The following is a 22,951-nucleotide window of genomic DNA, read 5'->3' as shown; positions in this document are numbered from 1 at the left end:
TATCATTATTTCAGAAATGAAATGAAATGAAACGAAACGAAAACTTACCTGTTTCACAATAGTTAATAATGTAATGTACATAGCAAAATATACAGACAGGCAACACAAATTGTTTGTATAACTTCAAAACTTACCTTTATTGCTGCACTCCAACTGTCTAAACTCTAAAGCAACTTTTTATTTGCGAAGTTACAAAGTGATCTTTTTATAAAACTGGGCGCCTTGCACTCGATTTAAGGCTTCATCTGAATTTGCAGTACGTTACTGCTGGTCTTAAGAAACGAATGATCACTATATTGATACTTACTGTAAATTAATTTACCCCTTTAATATTGTGCTATGATAAATACTGCCAAGATTTCGTTTAGCAAATTTTATTGGATTAATTTTCAATTTCAATTATTTTTCAATTTTTTCTTCCCGACCTGAAAGAAAAACCGATACTTCGCAAAACGCCTTTTATTAAAAACTTGATTTGCAAAACGCTAGAATACAAGTGAAAATTACCAGACATCAGATTACTGCAGATTTAAAATGCATATTGCATAGGGTGACGTGGAACGAATTCGTGAAGTTAGTTCAATGTTATCAAAATACTGTATATAAATTAAACATGAAACGATTATATGGAATGATAGATGAAAAAATCTGAAACAGTGTTGTATTTACAGGGCCCGTCTTTTACCGTCCATCTGTTTTGTCAGTATCAATTTTTTCATTTAATCACCAAACTCGGCACGTGTCTTCTGGGTTTGGATACATTCCATCTTTACCCTTCTGGCAACCATAAGCCTCACCGAACTCAGGGAAATTCATGCTCGGTACGTTAACTCTGATAAAGAGAATACTTTTCGTGAGTAGCCTAATTGTATTAACATAACCTACAGAAGATTTAGCTTACTAATTTGAAATCTTTGCTTTGTCTTGGAAATTGATATGATCCATTTGATCATGCTTTCTTTACATTATGTTTCAATGGGTCAAACTAATTAGTTTAAAACGCATTTGTTTCATTGTTGAGACTTTACGAACCTGAACTCTCCAGGACTATGAGGGTCAGTTGTGAGCAATCTAATGGCATATGCTTCTTTGTATGTGCCGCACCACACCTGCATTTTTGAACGGAGACAACTGACTTACTTTTGCAAAAGGTAACAATTCGTTTGATCAAAGCAAAGCTTTACCTGACCGTATCCGAGGAAGAATAATTGATCTTGTGTGAAGTTTCCTAATCCAGGTAACCTCAGATCACCTTGAGGATTTTGGGATTGCCATGTTTTATAAGCCTGTATGGTAAATAAGGTAGAAATAGACCAAAAATTAACTATAAATAAAGTTTTTTCATAATTGACACAAATATTTGCAATAGTTTGAATATAGTTTGGAAAATTTGGCTTACAGTATATGCTTCTCTTATACCACCGTTGTCAGCAATGTTTTCTCCAAGGGTCAGTTCACCATTCAGCTACAAGTATAAAGTCGATATTTAACATCGCTAATATGTCTTTTAATTACAATTGTGCTCCACATACATTTCGATTATCCGCCACTGCCCATGTCATAGACGAATACTGGTCAATCATGCACTGAGACTTGTTGTTGAAATTCTCTTTTGATGAATCGGTCCACCAGTTATTCAGGTTGCCGTGCCCATCATATTGCGAGCCGCTATCGTCAAATCCGTGAGTGATCTTGGTAAAAGTATATTTTGTTGCAATTTTTACTTTACTCAAGGTTTCTCGTTTGTTGAACCGTTTACTTTTCTCTAACGCTTACAGACCGACTTTCCAAATTAACGAATAATGATTGCAACTGCAACGATGACTCACTTCGTGGCCGATGACCATTCCAATTCCACCATAATTCATAGAATTAGGTTGCCCTGCGTCGTAGAAGGGTGGTTGCAAAATACCGGCCGGAAATACGATTTGATTTCTTGACGGCGAATAGAAAGCATTTACAATGGCTGGTCCGGTTATCCATCTAAACACGTACGAGCGTAAAGGAGACATTATTAACCACGACAGGATGTTCAGATAGAGCTGTCGTGGTAATTAATGACTTAGCTGCACCTTAATGGTATGCATGCAGTAGCCTACTCACTCGGTGAAATCAATGGGTTCTCGGAGTTTGCCAAATGAATTTTTATTTCCCCAAACAACCAACTCTTGGATGCTTTTGAAGTATTCGTTCGGTGTGATTATCATGTCATAATCGTTGTCCATCTTCGGATCTGACGCGTCCACGATATAATCAGGATAAGCGATGATCGGTGTCACTTGATCAGCTTTGACTTCAGCAGCTGACTTTGTCTGGTCATCCATCCAGTCGTTTGCGGGCAGGAACCCTTTGAAAGCGACTCTTATGTTCTCCACCATTTCCAAGGTCTAGAAGACAAACAAATTGAGTTCAAAATTTTAATGGGTCTGAAACTTTGTGAATTTCAATAATATATCGAAAAATATAGTAATTAACTTTTGATACGATTTGACTAATTTAATTCTGTTCAAACTTGCTTGTTATATCGCAAAAACTTCTTAGGTTGAGAATAGAATATTACTTTACATTTGTCTTACCACTGCCTTGTTTTTTTCCGGGAAAGCTTCCTCCACAAAAAGCGAGCCAACCGGCATCTCAAAGTATCCCTCGGTGGTGTCGCTGCATGTCAGCCACCTCGCCTCCTCCGAAGTTGTTCCTGATACAGCTTCAGTGTATGGCGCTCTTGTTTCTCTCAGATCCGCACTCATGTAGCTAACTCTATCTTTCAGAACTCGCCAAACCAGATAGTTTTGAACAAGCCTAAACAACGGATGGAATTTTTAGAATATTGTAGAGCCAAACAGCATACGTCAGTTAAAGGTGTTGAAGTCGACTTGTTAAAAATTTACACTCGCCTAAAATAAAAACGACAAAGAAAAGAAACAGTTTTGTTGCAAAACTTGTTCTAATCAGTTTAAACTTTGATTTGTTAACTTACTCCCATCTGCTGTTAATTATGGATGTCACGTTCTTGAGATACTCGGGATCGTAGATAACGATTTCTTCATCAGCAGTAGCAGTGAGCGGACCATCAGTTACCTCAAGCACTTTATTCATGTATTGAACCCAATCAATATCGCCTGAAACATTAGTGCTCAGCTCCGTTAGTGTCAGTCTGTTGTAGATTGCAAAGGTGTCTCGTCGCTCGCTATCTGGGGCCATCGCCTTAGCTAGCTCGGTTTCCAAATCGATGATCTGAAAATGTACGATTTCTATAAGTCGTATTTGAAAAAGTTATTTAGTGGCTTTAACAAAAACGGAATTATAAAAAAATGTTTTTGTCTTTGAAAATCTACTATTTTCAAAATCACATTTCACACATTGCAGCACTTATTATAGGAATGGACGCAAAGCCTTCTTACCTCATCAGAGACATTTGCAATTTTTGTAGCGTCGGCCGAAGAACCTGCGATCATTGTCATGAAGTTAATCATAAATTGTCTATAACCGGGCTCAGTTTTGTCACGGGTGTCTTCGTTGAGGTAGTAATCACGGTCCGGCATTCCAAGGCTAGGTTGGTCCATCTAAAAATTTGAGGAAAATTAGACCTGCTGGTTATGTTAGCTGCTTGTTTCACTACGGTCTGGTATTATTTGCTGTAAGTAAATGAGTAATATATTTCATGGTTTTTTCTTTGCATTCGACGTTTTAATTAGTCAGTGATAAATTTAACAACTCCGTTCAACGAGTTTTTGTTGAATCGGGGATAAGGCGGCATGGTACGTTACAATAACGTGCTAATACGTGATCAAAATCATATTTACATAGATTAGATCCCGTTCATAGTTTTTTTCTCTGTTTTTGTTTTGTATTTACAAACTGACTTGACTACGTCACAGGAAAACTTGTGCACCGGTTAGGGCATTTTTTCACTTTATTCTACGATGTCTATCTGATTGGAGAACCAAAATTAATATTTGCAGTTCAAACTTATAACACAGCTCAAGCTAAAGCTCTGTAGTAGCAAGGTTTGCTTTTGGCTACAACTATTGCAATTGTGCAAATAGGTCGTTACTCTGTGGAAGTCAACATTGTGACATAAAATGAATAAAGAATGCTTTCAGGAACGTTTTCCTATCTCATAATGGCCGAGTATCTGATCTATTGCGTTTGTCAGGGTGCTACACGTGATGGATAAACCGTATATACTTTGCACTATCTGAGAAGCATAGCTATAGGCGTAATATGCAATATAGAAATTTTTCGATCTCATTCCTTTATTCTTGGAATGTGAAAGGTGCCATTTTTGTTTTGGTTGATTTTTATTTCCTTCTTTTTTCTTTTGAAATTGAAAAATTTTGCTAACCGCCAATTGGGAAGATTATTTTTTTTCGTTAAAAACGGTAATTGATTTTAAAATGGATTTATGATTTACGATCCTGTTGTATCAGCCACACCGTGCAATGTTTGCTTTGCTGAACATATTAGGAGAGGTTACGTAAATGTTTTCAACACGTCAAACTTTTCATACTTTTAGCTATTCTTTCATTTATTACCGATTTACAGCCCCTGACGTCAATAATGACAAACACGATAAATTATAGTCATTTCATCAATACCTTTTCTTTACATTGGATGATACTGGCTCGCATACCATTCAATGTTCTAAAATTGTGTTGGGTGCTGATGCTATATTGTTAAGTTAATTGATGCTTTGGTTTTTTATATTTACTTCTGTCGCTCCTTTGTATGAAGTTGACAGTGAAGCATTAACGAAATTGAACTGAGCACGGCGTTGAATGAGTCGAGTCTAACTGTGCGAAACCTATTTTAAATGGGTTTTTAAACGACAATATTCAAAGTAAAAATATTATCTAAACTGTGTGATGGATACTTTGTACAAATCGTAAAAATAAAGCCAAATAACTGACCTGAAATATGTTGACCGATGAATTTTTGTCGTCAGCGCTGACCCAACTGGACATGATACCGTAGGTGCCATACACAGACCTAAATTTACCGAGCGTGTCTTCAAAATTGAAAGCAGAGCTATCAAAAGCGTCACCAATCACCGGCCAACCGCCCATTTCAGTGATCAATGCCTTCACTGGATCTACACCGAGCGTGTCAATAACACCTAAAAACACAGGAGATATCTCTTTTCCTTTGAGTAATGGCGAACTTATATTAATTATCAATATTGGTTATGGGTGGTCCTTAACATCTTTATGAGAATTTATCCATTCATGATGTACTGCAGCATGGAAAAGTATTTTTTTTAACTAGTTCAAGAAAAAAGTTCGCAATTCACATACTTGTATTCATGCACGAAGCATAGAAGTTTTTTGCTTTAACAACTGAATCCCGGTCGCCATTGGAAGGTCTTTCCAGAACAGCTTATATAAGAAATATCGCATTTTAACACGTAAGACTTGCCTGAAAAGGCCGTTTAAACGAACAAGATATTTAATACGGCATTATACTTGCAGTATTTTATAAAGTTAAGTATTTTAAGTTGCAAATGATCTACATAGATTTTATATGTATGTTCTCTTGCATTGCAAATATATTGTGTTACAAATTTTAGTTTTATTATGCTGTACACAGTGCACTTTTAATATGCTAACTTTTAAGAACTTTAGACACGTCATCACGCAGCGTGTTGAAGGTGGATACGGATGACTGATCATCGGGAATGATGTGGTCCACGTTCCAGGTGCCGCAAGCATATTCGAAGAAATCGTTACACGGATCCGCGTCTCGATTCATTGCGTTCAATATCCGTGATGCTTGAACATGTATGAAAATAAAATAAATACCAATTATTGTCCGCACAGGACAAAACACATTAAAGAGGCGTCGAACACCAAAAATGTCATAAAAACGTTTGTTTTATTATACATTGAGTTTACTAAATGACAAATTTCTCGAAAAATCCTTCATGGGGCTCTCTGAAATTTTGCATGTCAGTTTAGTATGATTTGGTTTACCATTTCATATAATACCATCGAAAAACAATGATTAAAATTTGTTTAACAGAAGCCCAAAATAAACCCTAGAAGTTTTGGCCTAAAAACCCAATTTTAGCTACTTTCATGCTAAGTTTTATTGTAATTTTGCACGCGACCTGGGACATTGAAGCACGCCAGCTGCTGGGGTAATTCCCAGGCTAGAAAGCAACACCAAACACACTGCCTTCTGATTGGTCTAAATAGGTTTTTTAAAGCCCTACGTAAGAGTCCAACAAAATCATAGAGGTCATAGTTTTAGGTGTTTGACGCCTTCTTAAGGGTTAATTGTGCTAAGTGTTATCAATGTGTATTTCTTAAACTTACATGTGGATCACTCGCAAGTGATCAATGAATGTCCATATCTGCTTTATCAAGAAACTTTGCTTTTCAGTATAGCGCTTAAATTTGTACTTAGATTGCTTTTCTAGACAGGGTTAATGCGAAACGCTTCCATCAAATTTACGACTTAGTATCGACGCTATTTTTAATTTTTGTGTAAACAGTCTCCATGGCGAACATCATTGTTTCAATATTAAAAAGAAACACTTTTCTTGTGTCTTCTTTACAAAAATTATGCAAACAGCTCGTAAAATCGTTATTGCAAACTTCCGTTGACAACGGCAAGCGTTTGGGCACAATTATTCTGGAATCGCCTTTCCAAGCAAATCTAAGAACAAGACTTTTTTCAATTACACTCACCTGCAGTAACACAAGCCGGACTTTCGCAGATTTCACTCTGAGTCTCCCCTGCAGTGGTCGTTGATTTTGGAGGTGGCTGGGTGGTTACAACCGTGCCTGAAATCCATTTTAAACTTTTAATAGAAAAGTTTGGGTCCTCACAAAAAGTATACTGTGGCTATTTTCAAACACATTAAATACGACAAAATTGTGATGCTGACTTTCGCTTTACCGACTTTTTCTTGGTTAAAGTTACTTTCTTTATATAGAAACATCAACCTCAGATATCCAGTTAAATTGAAATCCTGGTTAAAACCCTATAGATAGTTCGTAGGCTTAGCAAAATCTTTCATTAACTTTATACACTGTTTTGTAAAACTCAAACGAAGATCTTGCCATAGACTTGTAGCAAAGTAGGTTCCCATAAAAACATGGGGCATAGTTTTATAAAGAAATATTCTTTTTATTAATAAACTGGGCTGACACTAATCATTCCGAGCACTTTCCGGGTTTAACAGTAACTTATCAATAAGATGTCAATATTAGATATAGCTTAAAAGTATGTGGTATAGTATTATAACCCTTCCGTGCGTTCATCGCCAAAGGAGAAGTGTTTACTTCCGGGTTTGATTGTGTAATGATAAATACTTAGTGTTATTTTTTAAACTTTAGTATCAAGTCATGTCTTACTCTTGTCATCACTGGTTTTATTAACTTCAAGTCCAATTTGCGTTTTTTGCCACTTATTTATGACAATAACTACTGAACCAGTACATATCAGCACAAATTATTTCACCATTTTATTTACTGACTGATACTCTTTGATTTAAGGCCAAGTTGTTTCAGGACTTGCCCCTTCAATTTCATGTGTTTGGACCAACTGATAGAGAATCGTTTTATCTGAATGTTAAAACGTAATATAAAGAAACGACCCGAGTCAAGTCGGGTCGTTTCAAGTAGGCTACAGTCTCGATTCAAGTCATTTATTCACTTTCTTAGAAAAAGACTGATATCAAGTATTTGAAAAAGTAACTCGAGTCGGAGACGAGTCTCTGACTCGAGTTCTTTCCACTCGACTATATGCTTCTGTATTTGAGCACTTTAGCAGCTGTGATTTCTTTCCGCAAGCAATTATAGACTATACTATTACTCTTGACAAGAGTTAAGTACTATGGTTACCTCTTGGTTTGCATTCCCAAGAATCTTTATTACACAGATCCTTGGAACAGCAGCATGTACAGACCGAGGTAGGCGGGCCTCCATTGCATTGTAATGTTGAACCATATTTTCCTCCAGCGTTGCGAAAGTTCTAAGCAATTTCAAACAATTTGGTTGCCGCTATTATATAACGATGTCAGTAAATTAGACAAAAGTCGACTTTTCTCGATGTAACGATTTTACCTGGCGATAATCATTTTTGCAAGCATATCTCTTTTTGCAAGATTTTTTCACCATTGGGTCGTTTCCCCAACCTCCGTATCGAACTTGAATTTGACACATTGCCTAGAATTTTGCATCGCGATTATTGTAAGCGTTATTCTCAAACTCCTTGAAATCAGTTACGTCACATTTTATCACAATAGATAATTTAAAGTTAGTAAGGGAAAAGGATGGTGCATACATGACTGGTTTTACTTTTGTTTAAGTTTGATATTATACTGGTTGTTTTCAAGGAACTTTAATATAATGAGTTATCGTTTTCACCCCAGGATCGTTGCATTCCACAAGGCGACCTCTATCGTGACATTCTTCTTTGGTTTTAGAAGGAGGACAATCCCAGCAGATCTTACCTGGAAATTATAATTAATCAACACATGATTAAAACTATCCACTCGCTCTTATAATAGATATAGCGGTGTTCTTTTATGTTATTGACATCATCATTAAAACAACGGTTTTTGGTCCCATTTGTAAAGTAATAACCTCTCTTAGTTGCTTGTTTTACTTACCTACGGCAGACTTTACAATATAGCAAACTGCGCAAAAAAACACGTATTTGCGAATTTCGCCTAACATCTTCATATTCTACATCTAAAATAAATTATTTTGTATTGAGCTTCCGTGCGTTGCCTTCTCTATTTATAAACTTTCTGCCCAAGCTTCAGTTCGCTTTATTAACTTTTTCTCGCAAAGCATAAATGGCCAGATTATTTAAACCTGAAGGCATTCTCCTGATTTTGCACTGACAGCTAATGCTAAGCTTAACTTTTTTGTGGTTGTGCCGTAATATTCAATTAACAATTTTATGTGATTATGGATTGCGCTTGCTATTGCCTACTTTTTCTATTATAATTATTCTGGTGATTCTACTAAACACAAGCATGAAAAATAATGATTTTTCTCCTTTTTGAAAGAATCAAATTGTTTTTTGTTGACTTTAAGTTTTGTGTAGCGCTGTAATTTTCATCCTATAACTTGAACCAGGTAATCCATTCTTTTATATCAAATCATGTTTCACTTCAAAGAATAACCAATTTGATTCTATTGGAGCATAAAAATGTATTTGTGCTGATATTGTTGTCTTGTACGCGGGCATTTTCATTGTTTTCAGGGTTCGCTGCAATATTTACCGGAGTCCTACAATGACTCGAGTCATTCTTTTCAAAGAATGGATTTGAAACTATTCAATGTTTCGAACGATTCGACTTGTTTCGAGTCGGTTGGTTTTGATTACTTTTAAGCGTTTACCTTAAAACAAATATCTTATGCTTTTGTTTACGAACGCACACAATGTAGACAACCAAGCGATTTTAGACAAGTTGCCTACTTGGTCCGTTACGTAGTTTGACGACAATCCAAGTTTTCTTAACACGGGCTGTGGTTTCATCTACAACACTGGCTGTCACTGTGTTCGTACTTGACATTAGAAATAATGAATTCAAGAGGGGAGCAAAATTTATTATAATTTATCATTAAAGAAACATTCGGACAGTCCTTTTTATAACTCTGACAAAGCTTCATACAGTGTAAGTAAATTCTGTTTAACTGGAAGTTATCTCCAAAGTGAAGAAAATTTCCGAAATACTACATACAAGTAGCAATGAATCGAGCAAGCACGTTTCAAGATTTTTATTATTTGTCTGGGGCAAGTGATCAAAACCTTTAACGTTTTACCCAGCTATATACAATAGTCGACAACCTGACAGCTGTAAGGGTTTTAATTATTTGTAACCATATATTTAGAATAATTTTTAACTTTCCTATTGTGTATAATCAAACTTATGGCCTCTTACAACTTTTTCTTTGACGATGTTTTTATTTCATTAACGAGATCACGGTCTTACTTAAACCTACTATTATTACTGTTACCCAGATATGCAATTTTGTTAAAGGTTGGTGAAATAAGTCTTTTTCGATGCCTTTGCATTGTTTTGAAAATTTCTAGCAGGTGCCGGTTCAACGCTGATATATACAGTGCAATACGCAGAGCAGTTACCTTGTCAAAAGTATCTGATCAGGTAGTGACCATACTTTACATATATCGGCTTGCTGGGGATACATGGCATCATCACCTCTCTTGCAATTGTAAGCTTTTCCAAATTATTGGAAATTCATAATTGGAGTTTTTATTCTTGAAAATGAAAGTAATTTTTTGAAGGAAACATGAATGAAGTTTCATATCAGCAAACTAAAATACTTCAAAATACAAATATATTAACATTACACACACCAATGTTTTACATACAGTACCGATTTTGTTAAAGTTTCATTTAAAACTTATGCTTGTCGAATTGCGGCATTGTCTGCAAGGTTCTCATGGGTGGTTTGCTTGTCGTTTATCTGTCAATTGCAAGGTTAAAATAACTTGTTTGTTACCGTACCAAGTTGCTCTTTCAACATTCTTATTAAGCTTACATTACGACCATCTGCCAGATCCCACTTAACTGCCGAATACTGGTCTACAATACAAGTTGTATTATGTAAGAAATTAAGCTGCGAGGTACGGCTCCACCAGTTTTATAGGTTTCCGTATTTGTCAAACTGGCCACCAACGTTGTCAAATCCATGCGTTATCTACGTAAAAAACATGTGTTGTAAGATGACTGCTGTGAAGTACTTCAGATGTGGTCATTGATCATTTCGTTTGTTTGTTGGTTCCAAGAAGCAAAAAGCTCTCACTTTTCCTCAAAAGCTACACTTATAGAAATAGAAAGAAGGAAACACGTGTTAAAGTCACCGCGTGTGTTATGTACGCTTCAATGCCTGAGGGTATACTGGTACCGAATACCGGTCTACAATACATCATAACAGGGCGGCTGTAAAAACCAACCGGAAAAATGATCTGATTTCTCAGTCAGGCGTAGAAGGCATTCACTTGCGCTGGTCCTGTTATCCACCTTCACAAACGTTTACATCGCAGTTCACTGTAGATTGATGAAATTGTCCAAAAGAACTTTATGACAACGAACTATGTTTTATATTGACGTCGTTGTCAGCAATGTTTTCTGCAAGAGTTAGTTCACCCTATAACTTTAACTAGGTAATTCCTTGTCTTATATCAAATCATGTTTCACTTCAAAGAATAGCCAATCTGATTCTATTGGAGCATAAAAATGTATTTGTGCTGATATTGTTGTCTTGTACGCGGGCATTTTCTTTGTCTTCAGGGTTTGCTGCAATATTTACCGGAGTCGTACAATAACCCGAGTCATTTTTTTCAAAGAATGGATTGGAATCTATTCAATGTTTCGAACGAATTGACTTGTCTCGAGTGGGTTGGTTTTGATTACTTTTAAGCGTTTACCCTAAAACGAATATCTTACACTTTTGTGTACGTACGCACACAATGTAGACAGCCAAGCGATTTTAGACAAGTTGCCTACTTGGTCTGTTACGTAGTTTGGACACTATCCAAGTTTTCTTAACACGGGCTGTGGTTTCATCTACAACACTGGCTGTCACTGTGTTCGTACTTGACATTAGAAATAATGAATTCAAGAGGGGAGCAAACTCTATTATAATTAATCATTAAAGAAACATTCGGACAGTCCTTTTATAACTCTGATAAAACTTCATACACTGTAAGTAAATTTTGTTTAACTGGAAGTTATCTCCAAAGTAAAGGAACTTGCCAAAATACTATTTTTCCATCGCATCGCATATTTAAAGTAGGAATGAATCGAGCAAACAAGTTTTAAGATTTTATTATTTGTCTGGGGACAAGTGATCAAAACCTTTAACGTTTTACCCAGCTGCATACAATAGTGGACAACCTGACCGCTGTAAGCATTATTTGTAACCATATATTTAGAATAATTTTTAACTTTCCTATTGTGTATAATCAAACTTATGGCCTCTTACAACTTTTTCTTTGATGGTGTTTTTATTTCATTAACAAGATCACGGTCTTACTTAAACCTACTCATTATTACTGTTACCCAGATATGCATTTTGTTAAAGGTTGGTGAAATAAGTCTTTTTCGATGTCATATGCATTGTTTTGAAAATTTCTGGCAGGCGCCGGTTCAACGATGATATATACAGTGCAATACGCAGAGCAGTTGCCTTGTCAAAAGTATCTGATCAGGTGGTGACCAGGTGGTGACCAGGTGGTCAAAGCTGTTCCGCTTGTTTATAGTTAAAAGGTTTAATCTTACACAGTTGATGTAAGCCTTTTGGCGTTAGATCAACAACCACCAATCACACGCTTTCAAGATTATGATTTGCGAATAATCTTCTTAAACACAACTTGCGTATAGTTTCTGCTAAAACCGTCAGACATCTACTTTAAAAGCAAAAATATTACCTTATTGACATATTTTCAATTAACACGCACCAAACAAGCGCTTTTTGGCACTTTCTCTATAAGTTAGTTATCTTAGTTTTATCGAATTCCTTCTCGCAATGTATCTTCCCCATATAGAAATGTCTTCTACAGGTAATTTGTTTGATATGCTAAAATTATATCGTAACTCGTAATTAGTAATTACATGTATGGTATCATTATTTCAGAAATGAAATGAAATGAAACGAAACGAAAACTTACCTGTTTCACAATAGTTAATAATGTAATGTACATAGCAAAATATACAGACAGGCAACACAAATTGTTTGTATAACTTCAAAACTTACCTTTATTGCTGCACTCCAACTGTCTAAACTCTAAAGCAACTTTTTATTTGCGAAGTTACAAAGTGATCTTTTTATAAAACTGGGCGCCTTGCACTCGATTTAAGGCTTCATCTGAATTTGCAGTACGTTACTGCTGGTCTTAAGAAACGAATGATCACTATATTGATACTTACTGTAAATTAATTTACCCCTTTAATATTGTGCTATGATAAATACTGCCAAGATTTCGTTTAGCAAATTTTATTGGATTAATTTTCAATTTCAATTATTTTTCAATTTTTTCTTCCCGACCTGAAAGAAAAACCAATACTTCGCAAAACGCCTTTTATTAAAAACTTGATTTGCAAAACGCTAGAATACAAGTGAAAATTACCAGACATCAGATTACTGCAGATTTAAAATGCATATTGCATAGGGTGACGTGGAACGAATTCGTGAAGTTAGTTCAATGTTATCAAAATACTGTATATAAATTAAACATGAAACGATTATATGGAATGATAGATGAAAAAATCTGAAACAGTGTTGTATTTACAGGGCCCGTCTTTTACCGTTCATCTGTTTTGTCAGTATCAATTTTTTCATTTAATCACCAAACTCGGCACGTGTCTTCTGGGTTCGGATACATTCCATCTTTACCCTTCTGGCAACCATAAGCCTCACCGAACTCAGGGAAATTCATGCTCGGTACGTTAACTCTGATAAAGAGAATACTTTTCGTGAGTAGCCTAATTGTATTAACATAACCTACAGAAGATTTAGCTTACTAATTTGAAATCTTTGCTTTGTCTTGGAAATTGATATGATCCATTTGATCATGCTTTCTTTACATTATGTTTCAATGGGTCAAACTAATTAGTTTAAAACGCATTTGTTTCATTGTTGAGACTTTACGAACCTGAACTCTCCAGGACTATGAGGGTCAGTTGTGAGCAATCTAATGGCATATGCTTCTTTGTATGTGCCGCACCACACCTGCATTTTTGAACGGAGACAACTGACTTACTTTTGCAAAAGGTAACAATTCGTTTGATCAAAGCAAAGCTTTACCTGACCGTATCCGAGGAAGAATAATTGATCTTGTGTGAAGTTTCCTAATCCAGGTAACCTCAGATCACCTTGAGGATTTTGGGATTGCCATGTTTTATAAGCCTGTATGGTAAATAAGGTAGAAATAGACCAAAAATTAACTATAAATAAAGTTTTTTCATAATTGACACAAATATTTGCAATAGTTTGAATATAGTTTGGAAAATTTGGCTTACAGTATATGCTTCTCTTATACCACCGTTGTCAGCAATGTTTTCTCCAAGGGTCAGTTCACCATTCAGCTACAAGTATAAAGTCGATATTTAACATCGCTAATATGTCTTTTAATTACAATTGTGCTCCACATACATTTCGATTATCCGCCACTGCCCATGTCATAGACGAATACTGGTCAATCATGCACTGAGACTTGTTGTTGAAATTCTCTTTTGATGAATCGGTCCACCAGTTATTCAGGTTGCCGTGCCCATCATATTGCGAGCCGCTATCGTCAAATCCGTGAGTGATCTTGGTAAAAGTATATTTTGTTGCAATTTTTACTTTACTCAAGGTTTCTCGTTTGTTGAACCGTTTACTTTTCTCTAACGCTTACAGACCGACTTTCCAAATTAACGAATAATGATTGCAACTGCAACGATGACTCACTTCGTGGCCGATGACCATTCCAATTCCACCATAATTCATAGAATTAGGTTGCCCTGCGTCGTAGAAGGGTGGTTGCAAAATACCGGCCGGAAATACGATTTGATTTCTTGACGGCGAATAGAAAGCATTTACAATGGCTGGTCCGGTTATCCATCTAAACACGTACGAGCGTAAAGGAGACATTATTAACCACGACAGGATGTTCAGATAGAGCTGTCGTGGTAATTAATGACTTAGCTGCACCTTAATGGTATGCATGCAGTAGCCTACTCACTCGGTGAAATCAATGGGTTCTCGGAGTTTGCCAAAGGAATTTTTATTTCCCCAAACAACCAACTCTTGGATGCTTTTGAAGTATTCGTTCGGTGTGATTATCATGTCATAATCGTTGTCCATCTTCGGATCTGACGCGTCCACGATATAATCAGGATAAGCGATGATCGGTGTCACTTGATCAGCTTTGACTTCAGCAGCTGACTTTGTCTGGTCATCCATCCAGTCGTTTGCGGGCAGGAACCCTTTGAAAGCGACTCTTATGTTCTCCACCATTTCCAAGGTCTAGAAGACAAACAAATTGAGTTCAAAATTTTAATGGGTCTGAAACTTTGTGAATTTCAATAATATATCGAAAAATATAGTAATTAACTTTTGATACGATTTGACTAATTTAATTCTGTTCAAACTTGCTTGTTATATCGCAAAAACTTCTTAGGTTGAGAATAGAATATTACTTTACATTTGTCTTACCACTGCCTTGTTTTTTTCCGGGAAAGCTTCCTCCACAAAAAGCGAGCCAACCGGCATCTCAAAGTATCCCTCGGTGGTGTCGCTGCATGTCAGCCACCTCGCCTCCTCCGAAGTTGTTCCTGATACAGCTTCAGTGTATGGCGCTCTTGTTTCTCTCAGATCCGCACTCATGTAGCTAACTCTATCTTTCAGAACTCGCCAAACCAGATAGTTTTGAACAAGCCTAAACAACGGATGGAATTTTTAGAATATTGTAGAGCCAAACAGCATACGTCAGTTAAAGGTGTTGAAGTCGACTTGTTAAAAATTTACACTCGCCTAAAATAAAAACGACAAAGAAAAGAAACAGTTTTGTTGCAAAACTTGTTCTAATCAGTTTAAACTTTGATTTGTTAACTTACTCCCATCTGCTGTTAATTATGGATGTCACGTTCTTGAGATACTCGGGATCGTAGATAACGATTTCTTCATCAGCAGTAGCAGTGAGCGGACCATCAGTTACCTCAAGCACTTTATTCATGTATTGAACCCAATCAATATCGCCTGAAACATTAGTGCTCAGCTCCGTTAGTGTCAGTCTGTTGTAGATTGCAAAGGTGTCTCGTCGCTCGCTATCTGGGGCCATCGCCTTAGCTAGCTCGGTTTCCAAATCGATGATCTGAAAATGTACGATTTCTATAAGTCGTATTTGAAAAAGTTATTTAGTGGCTTTAACAAAAACGGAATTATAAAAAAATGTTTTTGTCTTTGAAAATCTACTATTTTCAAAATCACATTTCACACATTGCAGCACTTATTATAGGAATGGACGCAAAGCCTTCTTACCTCATCAGAGACATTTGCAATTTTTGTAGCGTCGGCCGAAGAACCTGCGATCATTGTCATGAAGTTAATCATAAATTGTCTATAACCAGGCTCGGTTTTGTCACGGGTGTCTTCGTTGAGGTAGTAATCACGGTCCGGCATTCCAAGGCTAGGTTGGTCCATCTAAAAATTTGAGGAAAATTAGACCTGCTGGTTATGTTAGCTGCTTGTTTCACTACGGTCTGGTATTATTTGCTGTAAGTAAATGAGTAATATATTTCATGGTTTTTTCTTTGCATTCGACGTTTTAATTAGTCAGTGATAAATTTAACAACTCCGTTCAACGAGTTTTTGTTGAATCGGGGATAAGGCGGCATGGTACGTTACAATAACGTGCTAATACGTGATCAAAATCATATTTACATAGATTAGATCCCGTTCATAGTTTTTTTCTCTGTTTTTGTTTTGTATTTACAAACCGACTTGACTACGTCACAGGCAAACTTGTGCACCGGTTAGGGCATTTTTTCAGTTTATTCTACGATGTCTATCTGATTGGAGAACCAAAATTAATATTTGCAGTTCAAACTTATAACACAGCTCAAGCTAAAGCTCTGTGGTAGCAAGGTTTGCTTTTGGCTACAACTATTGCAATTGTGCAAATAGGTCGTTACTCTGTGGAAGTCAACATTGTGACATAAAATGAATAAAGAATGCTTTCAGGAACGTTTTCCTATCTCATAATGGCCGAGTATCTGATCTATTGCGTTTGTCAGGGTGCTACACGTGATGGATAAACCGTATATACTTTGCACTATCTGAGAAGCATAGCTATAGGCGTAATATGCAATATAGAAATTTTTCGATCTCATTCCTTTATTCTTGGAATGTGAAAGGTGCCATTTTTGTTTTGGTTGATTTTTATTTCCTTCTTTTTTCTTTTGAAATTGAAAAATTTTGCTAACCGCCAATTGGGAAGATTATTTTTTTTCGTTAGAAACGGTAATTGATTTTAAAATGGATATATGATTTACGATCCTGTTGTATCAGCCACACCGTGCAATGTTTGCTTTGCTGAACATATTAGGAGAGGTTACGTAAATGTTTTCCACACGTCAAGCTTTTCATACTTTTAGCTATTCTTTCATTTTTTACCAATTTACAGCCCCCTGACGTCAATAATGACAAACACGATAAATTATAGTCATTTCATCAGTACCTTTTCTTTACATTGGATGATACTGGCTCGCATACCATTCAAAGTTCTAAAATTGTGTTGGGTGCTGATGCTATGTTGATAAGTTAATTGATGCTTTGGTTTTTTATATTTACTTCTGTCGCTCCTTTGTATGAAGCTGACAGTGAAGCATTAACGAAATTGAACTGAGCACGGCGTGGAATGAGTCGAGTCTAGCTGTGCGAAACCTATTTTATATGAGTTTTTTAACGACAATATTCAAAGTAAAAATATTATCTAAACTGTGTGATGGATACTTTGTACAAATCGTAAAAATAAAGCCAAATAACTGACCTGAAAGATGTTGACCGATGAATTTTTGTCGTCAGCGCTGACCCAACTGGACATGATACCGTAGGTGCCATACACAGACCTAAATTTACCGAGCGTGTCTTCAAAATTGAAAGCAGAGCTATCAAATGGATCACCAATCACCGGCCAACCGCCCATTTCAGTGATCAATGCCTTCACTGGATCTACACCGAGCGTGTCAATAACACCTAAAAACACAGGAGATATCTCTTTTCCTTTGAGTAATGGCGAACTTATATTAATTATCAATATTGGTTATGGGTGGTCCTTAACATCTTTATTAGAATTTATCCATTCATGATATACTGCAGCATGGAAAAGTATTTTTTTTAACTAGTTCAAGAAAAAAGTTCGCAATTCACATACTTGTATTCATGCACGAAGCATAGAAGTTTTTTGCTTTAACAACTGAATCCCGGTCGCCATTGGAAGGTCTTTCCAGAACAGCTTATATAAGAAATATCGCATTTTAACACGTAAGACTTGCCTGAAAAGGCCGTTTAAACGAACAAGATATTTAATACGGCATTATACTTGCAGTATTTTATAAAGTTAAGTATTTTAAGTTGCAAATGATCTATATAGATTTTATATGTATGTTCTCTTGCATTGCAAATATATTGTGTTACAAATTTTAGTTTAATTATGCTGTACACAGTGCACTTTTAATATGCTAACTTTTAAGAACTTTAGACACGTCATCACGCAGCGTGTTGAAGGTGGATACGGATGACTGATCATCGGGAATGATGTGGTCCACGTTCCAGGTGCCGCAAGCATATTCGAAGAAATCGTTACACGGATCCGCGTCTCGATTCATTGCGTTCAATATCCGTGATGCTTGAACATGTATGAAAATAAAATAAATACCAATTATTGTCCGCACAGGACAAAACACATTAAAGAGGCGTCGAACACCAAAAATGTCATAAAAACGTTTGTTTTATTATACATTGAGTTTACTAAATGACAAATTTCTCGAAAAATCCTTCATGGGGCTCTCTGAAATTTTGCATGTCAGTTTAGTATGATTTGGTTTACCATTTCATATAATACCATCGAAAAACCATGATTAAAATTTGTTTAACAGAAGCCCAAAATAAACCCTAGAAGTTTTGGCCTAAAAACCCAATTTTAGCTACTTTCATGCTAAGTTTTATTGTAATTTTGCACGCGACCTGGGACATTGAAGCACGCCAGCTGCTGGGGTAATTCCCAGGCTAGAAAGCAACACCAAACACACTGCCTTCTGATTGGTCTAAATAGGTTTTTTAAAGCCCTACGTAAGAGTCCAACAAAATCATAGAGGTCATAGTTTTAGGTGTTTGACGCCTTCTTAAGGGTTAATTGTGTTAAGTGTTGTCAATGCGTATTTCTTAATTTTACTTGTGGATCACTCGCAAGTGATCAATGAATGTCCATATCTGCTTTATCAAGAAACTTTGCTTTTCAGTATAGCGCTTAAATTTGTGCTTAAATTGCTTTTCTAGACAGGGTTAATGCGAAACGCTTCCATCAAATTTACGACTTAGTGTCGACGCTATTTTTAATTTTTGTGTAAACAGTCTCCATGGCGAACATCATTGCTTCAATATTAAAAAGAAACACTTTTCTTGTGTCTTCTTTACAAAAATTATGCAAACAGCTCGTAAAATCGTTATTGCAAACTTCCGTTGACAACGGCAAGCGTTTGGGCACAATTATTCTGGAATCGCCTTTCCAAGCAAATCTAAGAACAAGACTTTTTTCAATTACACTCACCTGCAGTAACACAAGCCGGACTTTCGCAGATTTCACTTTGAGTTTCTCCTGCAGTGGTCGTTGATTTTGGAGGTGGCAGGGTGGTTACAACCGTGCCTGAAATCCATTTTAAACTTTTAATAGAAAAGTTTGGGTCCTCACAAAAAGTATACTGTGGCTATTTTCAAACACATTAAATACGACAAAATTGTGATGCTGACTTTCGCTTTACCGACTTTTTCTTGGTTAAAGTTACTTTCTTTATATAGAAACATCAACCTCAGATATACAGTTAAATTGAAATCCTGGTTAAAACCCTATAGATAGTTCGTAGGCTTAGCAAAATCTTTCATTAACTTTATACACTGTTTTGTAAAACTGAAACGAAGATCTTGCCATAGACTTGTAGCAAAGTAGGTTCCCATAAAAACATGGGGCATAGTTTTATAAAGAAATATTCTTTTTATTAATAAACTGGGCTGACACTAATCATTCCGAGCACTTTCCGGGTTTAACAGTAACTTATCAATAAGATGTCAATATTAGATATAGCTTAAAAGTATGTGGTATAGTATTATAACCCTTCCGTGCGTTCATCGCCAAAGGAGAAGTGTTTACTTCCGGGTTTGATTGTGTAATGATAAATACTTAGTGTTATTTTTTAAACTTTAATATCAAGTCATGTCTTACTCTTGTCATCACTGGTTTTATTAACTTCAAGTCCAATTTGCGTTTTTTGCCACTTATTTATGACAATAACTACTGAACCAGTACATATCAGCACAAATTATTTCACCATTTTATTTACTGACTGATACTCTTTGATTTAAGGCCAAGTTGTTTCAGGACTTGCCCCTTCAATTTCATGTGTTTGGACCAACTGATAGAGAATCGTTTTATCTGAATGTTAAAACGTAATATAAAGAAACGACCCGAGTCAAGTCGGGTCGTTTCAAGTAGGCTACAGTCTCGATTCAAGTCATTTATTCACTTTCTTAGAAAAAGACTGATATCAAGTATTTGAAAAAGTAACTCGAGTCGGAGTCGAGTCTCTGACTCGAGTTCTTTCCACTCGACTATATGCTTCTGTATTTGAGCAATTTAACAGCTGTGATTTCTTTTCGCAAGCAATTATAGACTATACTACTACTCTTGACAAGAGTTAAGTACTATGGTTACCTCTTGGTTTGCATTCCCAAGAATCTTTATTACACAGATCCTTGGAACAGCAGCATGTACAGACCGAGGTAGGCGGGCCTCCATTGCATTGTAATGTTGAACCATATTTTCCTCCAGCGTTGCGAAAGTTCTAAGCAATTTCAAACAATTTGGTTGCCGCGATTATATAACGATGTCAGTAAATTAGACAAAAGTCGACTTTTCTCGATGTAACGATTTTACCTGGCGATAATCATTTTTGCAAGCATATCTCTTTTTGCAAGATTTTTTCACCATTGGGTCGTTTCCCCAACCTCCGTATCGAACTTGAATCTGACACATTGCCTAGAATTTTGCATCGCGATTATTGTAAGCGTTATTCTCAAACTCCTTGAAATCAGTTACGTCACGTTTTATCACAATATATGATTTAAAGTTAGTAAGGGAAAAGGATGGTGCATGCATGACTGATATTAATTTTGTTTAAGTCTGATATTATACTGGTTGTTTTCAAGGAACTTTAATATAATGAGTTATCGTTTTCACCCCAGGATCGTTGCATTCCACAAGGCGACCTCTATCGTCACATTCTTCTTTGGTTTTAGAAGGAGGACAATCCCAGCAGATCTTACCTATGAATTATAATTAATCAACACATGATTAAAACTATCCACTCGCTCTTATAATAGATATAGCGGTGTTATTTTATGTTATTGACATCAACATTAAAACAACGGTTTTTGGTCCCATTTGTAAAGTAATAACCTCTCTTAGTTGCTTGTTTTACTCACCTACAGCAGACTTAACAATGTAGCAAACTGCGCAAAAAAACACGTATTTGCGAATTTCGCCTAACATCTTCATATTCTACATCTAAAATAAATTATTTTGTATTGAGCTTCCGTGCGTTGCCTTCTCTATTTATAAACTTTCTGCCCAAGCTTCAGTTCGCTTTATTAACTTTTTCTCGCAAAGCAAAAATGGCCAGATTATTTAAACCTGAAGGCATTCTCCTGATTTTGCACTGACAGCTAATGCTAAGCTTAACTTTTTTGTGGTTGTGCCGTAATATTCAATTAACAATTTTATGTGATTATGGATTGCGCTTGCTATTGCCTACTTTTTCTATTATAATTATTCTGGTGATTCTACTAAACACAAGCGTGAAAAATAATGATTTTTCTCCTTTTTGAAAGAATCAAATTGTTTTTTTGTTGACTTTAAGTTTTGTGTAGCGCTGTAATTTTCATCCTATAACTTTAACCAGGTAATCCATTCTTTTATATCAAATCATGTTTCACTTCAAAGAATAACCAATTTGATTCTATTGGAGCATAAAAATGTATTTGTGCTGATATTGTTGTCTTGTACGCGGGCATTTTCATTGTTTTCAGGGTTCGCTGCAATATTTACCGGAGTCCTACAATGACTCGAGTCATTCTTTTCAAAGAATGGATTTGAAACTTTTCAATGTTTCGAACGATTCGACTTGTTTCGAGTCGGTTGGTTTTGATTACTTTTAAGCGTTTACCTTAAAACGAATATCTTACACTTTTGTTTGCGAACGCACACGATGTAGAGTTTGTAGCCTAGACAACCAAGCGATTTTAGACAAGTTGCCTACTTGGTCCGTTACGTAGTTTGACCACAATCCAAGTTTTCTTAACACGGGCTGTGGTTTCATCTACAACACTGGCTGTCACTGTGTTCGTACTTGACAGTAGAAATAATGAATTCAAGAGGGGAGCAAAATTTATTATAATTTATCATTAAAGAAACATTCGGACAGTCCTTTTTATAACCCTGACAAAGCTTCATACAGTGTAAGTAAATTCTGTTTAACTGAAAGTTATCTCCAAAGTAAAGAAAATTTCCGAAATACTACATACAAGTAGCAATGAATCGAGCAAGCACGTTTCAAGATTTTTATTATTTGTCTGGGGGCAAGTGATCAAAACCTTTAACGTTTTACCCAGCTGCATACAATAGTGGACAACCTGACAGCTGTAAGCATTATTTGTAACCATATATTTAGAATAATTTTTAACTTTCCTATTGTGTATAATCAAACTTATGGCCTCTTACAACTTTTTCTTTGACGATGTTTTTATTTCATTAACGAGATCACGGTCTTACTTAAACATACTCATTATTGCTGTTCCCAGATATGCAATTTTGTTAAAGGTTGGTGAAATAAGTCTTTTTCGATGCCTTTGCATTGTTTTGAAAATTTCTAGCAGGTGCCGGTTCAACGATGATATATACAGTGCAATACACAGAGCAGTTGCCTTGTCAAAAGTATCTGATCAGGTGGTGACCATACTTTACATATATCGGCTTGCTGGGGATACATGGCATCATCACCTCTCTTGCAATTGTAAGCTTTTCCAAATTATTGGAAATTCATAATTGGAGTTTTTATTCTTGAAAATGAAAGTAATTTTTTGAAGGAAACATGAATGAAGTTTCATATCAGCAAACTAAAATACTTCAAAATACAAATATATTAACATTACAC

General features: G+C 36.0%; 2 protein-coding genes across 4 annotated transcripts in view; both read right to left on the bottom strand.

Moving 5' to 3' along the window:
* Positions 1-443: 443 nt before the first annotated feature.
* Positions 444-8,705, bottom strand: LOC143450634 (membrane metallo-endopeptidase-like 1). Of its 2 annotated transcripts, XM_076951261.1 has the most exons (18): positions 8,618-8,705; positions 8,373-8,458; positions 8,070-8,171; positions 7,848-7,977; positions 6,690-6,785; positions 5,607-5,768; positions 5,295-5,375; positions 4,911-5,116; positions 3,402-3,563; positions 2,978-3,234; positions 2,577-2,799; positions 2,104-2,387; positions 1,830-1,983; positions 1,533-1,691; positions 1,400-1,465; positions 1,185-1,286; positions 1,033-1,109; positions 444-832 (listed from the first exon to the last, which is right to left on the bottom strand). In XM_076951261.1, the coding sequence occupies exons 1-18, from the start codon at positions 8,688-8,690 to the stop codon at positions 724-726; spliced, it is 2,529 nt and encodes an 842-aa protein (XP_076807376.1). In that variant the 5' UTR covers positions 8,691-8,705; the 3' UTR covers positions 444-723. The 2 variants fall into 2 exon arrangements, with proteins under 2 accessions (XP_076807376.1, XP_076807377.1); XM_076951262.1 differs by lacking the exons at positions 7,848-7,977; positions 8,070-8,171; positions 8,373-8,458; positions 8,618-8,705 and adding an exon at positions 7,359-7,386.
* Positions 8,706-13,288: 4,583 nt separating this feature from the next.
* Positions 13,289-22,951, bottom strand: part of LOC143448332 (membrane metallo-endopeptidase-like 1) — a 32,897-nt gene continuing 23,234 nt past the window's right edge. Inside the window, exons 1-17 of one of the 2 annotated variants that reach the window (XM_076948022.1) lie at positions 20,980-20,986; positions 20,677-20,778; positions 20,455-20,584; positions 19,297-19,392; positions 18,214-18,375; positions 17,902-17,982; positions 17,518-17,723; positions 16,008-16,169; positions 15,584-15,840; positions 15,183-15,405; positions 14,710-14,993; positions 14,436-14,589; positions 14,139-14,297; positions 14,006-14,071; positions 13,791-13,892; positions 13,639-13,715; positions 13,289-13,438 (exon numbers count right to left, since the gene is read on the bottom strand). In XM_076948022.1, the coding sequence (XP_076804137.1) occupies positions 13,330-13,438; positions 13,639-13,715; positions 13,791-13,892; positions 14,006-14,071; positions 14,139-14,297; positions 14,436-14,589; positions 14,710-14,993; positions 15,183-15,405; positions 15,584-15,840; positions 16,008-16,169; positions 17,518-17,723; positions 17,902-17,982; positions 18,214-18,375; positions 19,297-19,392; positions 20,455-20,584; positions 20,677-20,775 (2,367 nt within the window). In that variant the 5' untranslated portion in view covers positions 20,776-20,778; positions 20,980-20,986 and the 3' untranslated portion in view covers positions 13,289-13,329. Of the gene's footprint in view, positions 13,439-13,638; positions 13,716-13,790; positions 13,893-14,005; positions 14,072-14,138; positions 14,298-14,435; positions 14,590-14,709; positions 14,994-15,182; positions 15,406-15,583; positions 15,841-16,007; positions 16,170-17,517; positions 17,724-17,901; positions 17,983-18,213; positions 18,376-19,296; positions 19,393-20,454; positions 20,585-20,676; positions 20,779-20,979; positions 20,987-22,951 lie in introns of those variants that run through there. The other variant, XM_076948024.1, reaches the window with a different exon arrangement.

The sequence above is a fragment of the Clavelina lepadiformis genome, chromosome 3, assembly GCF_947623445.1.
Source record: "Clavelina lepadiformis chromosome 3, kaClaLepa1.1, whole genome shotgun sequence".
NCBI lineage: Eukaryota > Metazoa > Chordata > Ascidiacea > Aplousobranchia > Clavelinidae > Clavelina > Clavelina lepadiformis.
The sequence above is the reverse complement of the archived record's forward strand: the minus strand, read 5'-3'. Positions and strand labels throughout refer to the sequence as shown.